This window comes from Lolium rigidum, chromosome 4, assembly GCF_022539505.1.
Source record: "Lolium rigidum isolate FL_2022 chromosome 4, APGP_CSIRO_Lrig_0.1, whole genome shotgun sequence".
Classification (NCBI taxonomy): domain Eukaryota; kingdom Viridiplantae; phylum Streptophyta; class Magnoliopsida; order Poales; family Poaceae; genus Lolium; species Lolium rigidum.
This window is the reverse complement of record NC_061511.1, coordinates 182,282,161-182,289,233: the sequence shown is the minus strand read 5'-3', so window position 1 is coordinate 182,289,233 and position 7,073 is coordinate 182,282,161. Positions and strand designations below refer to the sequence as shown.

The 7,073-nt window shown below is 46.5% G+C and overlaps 1 protein-coding gene across 1 annotated transcript; it reads right to left on the bottom strand.

The window, feature by feature from the left end:
- Window positions 1-2,540: 2,540 nt before the first annotated feature.
- LOC124647873 (AAA-ATPase ASD, mitochondrial-like) lies at window positions 2,541-4,244 on the bottom strand. Its single transcript, XM_047187731.1, has one exon. It carries the CDS (start codon window positions 4,125-4,127, stop codon window positions 2,541-2,543), a length of 1,587 nt encoding a protein of 528 aa, XP_047043687.1. The 5' UTR covers window positions 4,128-4,244.
- Between the last annotated feature and the right edge of the window lie 2,829 nt (window positions 4,245-7,073).

The following is a 7,073-nucleotide window of genomic DNA, read 5'->3' as shown; positions in this document are numbered from 1 at the left end:
CATGCAATAGGAAGTCTGGGACGGATCGGATGGGCAGACATGTGTAACCCAGTTCATCCGTGCCAGAGAAAGTCTAGGATGGATCGGCAGGCAGAATAAAAGGCGACGTGGCTGCAGGAGAATCCAGCAAAATGGGGTAGTGGGGGACTCCTATTTAGAGATAAAAGATAACTGCTAGATTTTCATTACCTGATCTAGAGCACTGTGGATTTTCTGTCTCAACAAGAACAAGGACCTTTCAACCTTGTCAACAGTATGGCCGCCCTGTAATATTACAAGCATGACTAACAATAAGTTTAGCTTCCATTGAAGACACTCACTGATGGCAAGTTACTTTGCACATGTCCACTAATATAAAAATGGAAGAAGGTTGTGAGGGGGCAAATATACAGCAGTTAAGGTCATGAATGATTGCAACACGTCAACTCTCTTAAAAAAAGATTATAACATAGAAATAACCAAAGCACAAATCTCATATGCACACTACAAACGAACCAGAACAATGAAGAGTCCTGACCTACAAATCGAAAGGAGATTCCACAATACTTAAATCTAGAAATGATATTAAGTTTAGTAAGACATGACCTGGTTTCAGAAATAACCCCATAACAAATTAATTACTATTACCCATGGAAACAAAACTTATACATCGCCCCGGTTAGAAACAAAGACGACAAAGTACACCAACCTTGCAAGGCTTCGCCGACAATCCGGAAAGGCCTGCTTCTTGTTGCCGAAAAGCCATCTGAGCAACTCAGTCATACATCACGGAAATATAGAACAAGGCGCTGAGCACTCACGAATGTCACATCATGAGATGCCTCATGCGTCCAGGATCTCCTGCTTCTCCCATCGAAACCCCATCAACTTTTCCATCTCCCATGTCTAATCCATATACAGCGAAAATACACGCATCTGTCTTGGAGGAATTCGTCAAACATCTGGGGAAATCAAAACAACTGTCTCAGATGACGCTTAGTGATTGATTATCCGGGTGGAGTTGAAGTCCTGGGCATGGGGTATGCTGACCTTGGCCGCGTCCAGTACGACATGGACTCCCACGAAGCTACGGGAGGGCGCGCCAGTCCAGGGACATCGCATAAATGATGGCGGCGGGTTGAGTGAGGGCGAGCGCTGTGACGTGGGAGGATGTCGATGAGAGGAAGTAGGCATCGGTCTGGTTGAAGCCGCAAGGGCGTTGTACGGGGGTAGGGAGGCGGCGTCGTATGGCAGCAGGCAGTAGGCGAAGCGGAGCTTCTGGATTGTGGCTGCCGACGCGAGCAGAGACAACATCTTGAGCAGAGCGGAGCTCTGCGTCGCGGGATGGCGGCGGTGGCTGGCGGGATCGCGGAGCAGAGCAGAACTGATGTGGATGGCGGCGGCGGTGCAGGGCCCGTGCGATGCAAAGGGATGGCCAGATGGATTTGTGCGCGTCGGGTGCGAGGGGATGAGATGTACTCCTATGTGATGCAAGTGAATAGACGGTCTGAATTCAATTTTTTAACGGCATTTCGTGTCTTTATAAGTAGTAAAGATTTAGTATTATTTTGAAAATGCAATTTAAAATATACCACACTATTAGTATGATATAGCATCCATAACGTTTGAAAGAGGCTAGCATTATTTCATTTATCACCCTATTTTAAACCTTGACTAGTTTTTTTTGAGGTATTTAAACCTTGACTAGTTTACATAGATTGTCAGTACATACTACTATGTACACACAATGATGGGCCGTAATTTGGGTTGGGCTCTATGTGGTTACACTTACGGCCCTGACCCAGGTCGACCCCGATGGCGAATCCTATACACCGCACTGATCGGTGCCGATCGGACACCGCACACCCCTAATTGGGCCAGGCCATTACTGTGTTGGCTTTTCCATCAGTTGGTTTTTCCTTTTTCTGTTTGGATTTCTGCCCAGTTTTCGTTTTTTGACCCGTTTTTATTCTTTTAAAAAATATTTCTATTTTCGGAAAATTTTCAAATTTCGAAAATTGTTTAGATTCAAAAAAAATTCGAATATTGTTCAGATTAGAAAATTGTTCAAATTTCGAATTTTTTTAGATTCGATAATTGTTCAAATTTCGAAAATTGTTCAGATTCAAAAATTGTTCAAATTTTGAAAATTGTTCAGATTCGAAAATTGTTCAAAAAATTTAGATTACAAATTCTGAAATTCGAAAATATAGATTCGAAATTTGTTAAAATTTCAAAAATTGTTCACATTCGAAAATTGGTCAAATTTCAAAATTTGTTCAGATTCGAAAATTGTTCAAATTTCGAAATTGTTCTGATCCGAAAAATTGTTCAAATTTCGAAAATTGTTCAAATTCAATTGTTCAGATTCAAAAATTCAGTAGCGAAACAGAACTTACGTTTTTTTGAGAGAACTTATGTAACGCTACGAGGGAGGAAACGAATCCGCGTTAATGGGCCCAAGCCCACATGGACAGGGGGTGTGCGGGGACGTGTTTCGGCGCCGACCAGGTCGGCATATAGCATCACCCGACCCCGATGACTTCTATATGTGCATAATTCTAATTATTTTTATTCTTTCCATTTTTCTCCTCTTCACTGGAGGAGCTGGTGTCATCTTCTTCGTCATCCTCTTCGGCTTCCTCTTCATTCTCCGCTCCAATGGATGCTTTGGCCAATGCTTCTTCCTTTGCTTCTTTGAGTGCCCTGATCAACTTACCCAGGCTGGCGTCCACATCTTTGGCTTTCGACTTGGGCATGAGGTTCTCGGCCACGTCGGCAGGCGACATGTCCACCTCCCCGAGAAGTTGTTGGATTTCATGGAAAAGCTCGTGGTCGGCGATATGCAGGTAGTTCTTAGCGAGCACCCTGAAGGACTCAAAGCAACAGTAGGACATCTCGATATGCGAGTCCATCCTGCCCCGTCGGATGAGCGCCGGGTCTAGCTTGTCCTTGTGGTTTGTTGTGAACACGATGATCCGCTCGCCGCCGCACGCCGACCACAGCCCATCGATGAAGTTGAGCAACCCTGACAGCGTCACCTTGTTCTCTTCATCCTTGGCGACCGGCGGGGCCATCTTCTTCTTTTTCTTGCTGCTCTTGTCTTTCTTTTTCTTCTTAGTTTTGCGTTTGCCGGTGAGATCGATGGAGCAGTCGATGTCCTCGATGACGATGATGGACTTGCCGGTCGTCTCTATGAAGAGCCTACGTAGCTCGGTGTTGTTCTTGACCGCGGTGAGCTCGAGGTCGTAGACATCGTAGTCGAGATAGTTGGCCATGGCGGCGATCATGGTGGACTTGCCGGTGCCGGGTGGGCCGAAGAGCAGGTAGCCGCGTTTCCAGGCCTTGCCGACGGAGGCGTAGTAGTCCTTGCCGTCGCGGAACATGTCGAGGTCGTCGATTATGTCCTGCTTCTTGGCGGGGTGCATGCCGAGCGTGGCGAAGGTGGAGGGGTGCTCGAGCTTGACGTGGCTCCAGACGCGGCCGTCCCAGCCCGACCAGTCGCTGCTGGGGTTGTTGGTGAAGAGGCGGCGCTGGCGGTTCCTGACGGTGGCGGCGCGGCCCTCAGCGAGGACGTGCGGCAGGTAGAGAGCATCGACGAGGCCGCGGTGGCGGTTGTGGAAGGTGAGGCAGTACGTGCGGCGCTCCGCCTCGTACGCGGACCAGCTGATGACGTTGGTGCGGGGCAGCGTCTTGGTCTTGCGCCACCAGAGCTTGGCGCCGCGGAACTCGTCGATGACCTCCTCGTGGTCGTCGACGGCGACGCTCATGCGATCGCTACCGGCGGCGAGGTCGGCGCGGAGGCGGCGGGCGCTGGACGCGCAGGTGGCGCTGAGGTAGGCCTCGGCAGCGAGGTAGGCCTCGCTGCGGCCGAAGGAGTCAGGGACCTGCTCGTCGATGGTGATTGTGACGTAGGGGGACACGGCGGCGTGTAAACGGCGGGAGAGGGTGGTGAGGTACTCCTCGAGCTGGGCGGGGACATACTGCTGCACCATGGACCAGAGGAAGATGAGGCTGGCCACCGCCGACCACAGCCCGGCCCAGCCGTAGCCATGGGCGTCGCCGGCGATCGTCTCCATATGCGTGGTGCTCTGTATCGGATACTCTTCTGCTGATCTGCACTTCACTGAACACAGGTCTGCAGGCATGTCTTTATAGCAACAACAATGGCGCACGTTGGCCAAATTAAACACTCCTTTTCAACCATCTTTTGAATTACTCGCGTTTTCTAACCAATGTTGTTGCGCGGAACCATCGATCGTGAAGGAATCCGAAGAAATTCCTGAATTGGGAGGTCCTTAGGAATTAAGCAATAAAGCATACAAGAACTTGCCGGCCAAGCTTCCATGTCGATCCACGAATGACAGGTGCTTCACATAAATAAAGTTCGAGAATCAAAAGGGAAACACGCTTCGACCTGCTCACGCGTCATTGGGAGCAGGTGATACCCCGTGCATGGACTGGAGACTGGACGACGCCAGTCCCCAGACGGGGGCAACGTTGATATGTGATCTTCAGTTCCGAAAATATGAATTCCGACAGCTTCACTGTCCGTTGAGAAAGTCTTAGGTGAATTCACACACCCAATCGGTAGGGCCCCAAAGTTCCTTCGACACTTCCTTCCGCGATCAGATTTCCTTCGTAACGTTAATGGTGGTGTTGTATGATTAAATTCTCTTTATATGAACCTGTAAGTCTTGCTTCACCGGATTGATTTTGATTTTTTTTTTCTCATGATCACTAGTAGAAAAAGGGTCTTTAGTCGCGGTTCATATAACGGGGCTTTAGTCCCGGTTGTGCAACCGCGACTAAAGGATCGAGACTAAAGCCCCCCCCCCCCCTCGCGATTGCTTACGAACCGCGACTAAAGACCCATCCACGTGGACGGCGGGCGTCCGTCGGGTGGAGGACCTTTAGTCGCGGTTGGCCAGACCAACCGGGACTAAAGGTCTCCGCGGGTTTAGGATTTAAACCCCCCTAAATCTGGTTTCTTTTTTGTTGTGTTCCATTTCTTTTATATTTTATTTTGTGTTTTATTTTAATTTCAAGGAAGTATCAGTACACATATTCTACGCTACTATATACACGTTACACGTTGATGCATATAAATGTACAATTTCAAACAAGTTTGAAATTTCAAACAAGAAGAATGCAAGAGGAATATATAATATTCAATCTCGGGTGACCATATACAACTTGAAACAACCAGGACATATACAATTTACGACAGCAGAAGTTCTTAGTTCTTGTAATAATGTTCTCCTTTATGATGGACGACTTCTCTCATAAAAAATCCTGCTAATTCCTCTTGAATTGGTCGGAAGCGAGCTTCTGGATTAAGCTTCTTCCGCAAGTCAATCCTCCGCAAGTTGATATCCTGAGCCCTCCGCTCAGAGGTGTGTCCCCGGATGTACTCACAAACATAGTATCCACATAGATTGGTCCCCGGTGGCTGAGTATCCACATTAGCTAACATTCTAAATGTTAGCTCATCTTTGAATTCACCGATTATTTTATTTTTTCGATAAAGGGAATATATTAATATCAAAAAGATATCAATTACACCCAGCCTCTACAACAACGCACCACCCTAATGGCACTACGGATGCACACAGCCAAAAAAAAAAACTAAGAAATAAAAGTCCCGCTACAGTATCTCGGGCCTAACAACAACAATACATCCACCGCCAAGACAACACCTGAAGTACAGACTCTCCAAAAACGACGCCTCCAAGAAGGGAACAGTGCTCTAACACCGTCGTCGCCCGATCAACGATCTTAGGTTTTCACCCTGAAGATAGTCCCCACTCTCAAAACAATGCCTCCAACAAGGTCATTACCTAAACCGATTATTTTATGTTTGAACCGTTTCCAAAACCTACAGGGGCAAAGAAATTAAATGAACAAGGGAGTTATTAGATACTTGATATTAGGAAATGAACGAAAGACGTCGATATAGTGTGCAAATGATTGAAAATAATTACTTTTGCAGCATTATCCTTATGTCGATCCAATGCTTTGGGTCCATATTCAGAGAGTACATGACGCAAACTCTGGACTTGTCAAATTCAATTATTAGCAGAATCCAGTGAAACCTACGGATACGTTACATGCACAGTCATGCATAACTCATCGATTAGACATAACAAAATAGAATGTGCACAAGGCAGAAACACTCACCCAAAATGGTAAGGAAATAGAATTTCACTTTTGAGTTCCTTCTTTGTAAGAAAGTCGTACAGGTCTTTCTCCATGTCTTTGTGGTATTTTTCTAACACATATCCATTAATGATATGTGGGTCAATGAACCCAACATCATAGATGTTCCTTATTTTGCATTCCCCAACCTTCATTCCGCATAATAGCATACACAAGAATATAGTTAGGACAATATAGTGCAGGCAATGAACGAGATGATGTAGAGATTTAATTATAGAAATAAATCGATCACTTACAGAACGTAGCAACTCAGGATAGATTTGTTGAGCTCGCGCAGATTGAACAACTGGAACAATTCACTCATATGAACTTGTACACGGTACTGTTTGAAGTGATGCTCCTCTCTAACTTCCGCATAAATATATTCTTCGTCGGCATTATTTTTTATGAAATCCTTGTACCAGCATAGTAGATTTCACATTTGTGTTGGTAGACTCGTTTCCTGCGCAGGCTCGACGAGAGGCCCATTCAGCACATATGTAAATGCTACCTCACTTATTGGCGCATCCTCAATGCCTAACAATGCACGAAGAGTCACACCGATCTCGACTGCTTTTTCTTTGGCCGTCGTTAAAGTCATTCCCTGTTCTCTAGCAGCTGATAGGATAGCGGGGTCCAATAGTTTCATGTCCTTGTCCATATCGTCTTTGAAGGATGACGTAGCGGAAGGACCGGCTTCCACTTTGAGCGGGGGGATCGATTGTTTTTTCTGTTGCCCGAGCTGGGAAATTTGTTCCCGCATTTTTTACTTGCTTATTTCTTGATCTCCTCCAAGGGTTTCTTCTTTTCCTTCTCCTCCAAGGCTTTCTTCTCCGCCGTGGCTTTTTCCAATAATTCTACTTGCCTACTAAATTCACGTCCATAGTCGTCTGGCA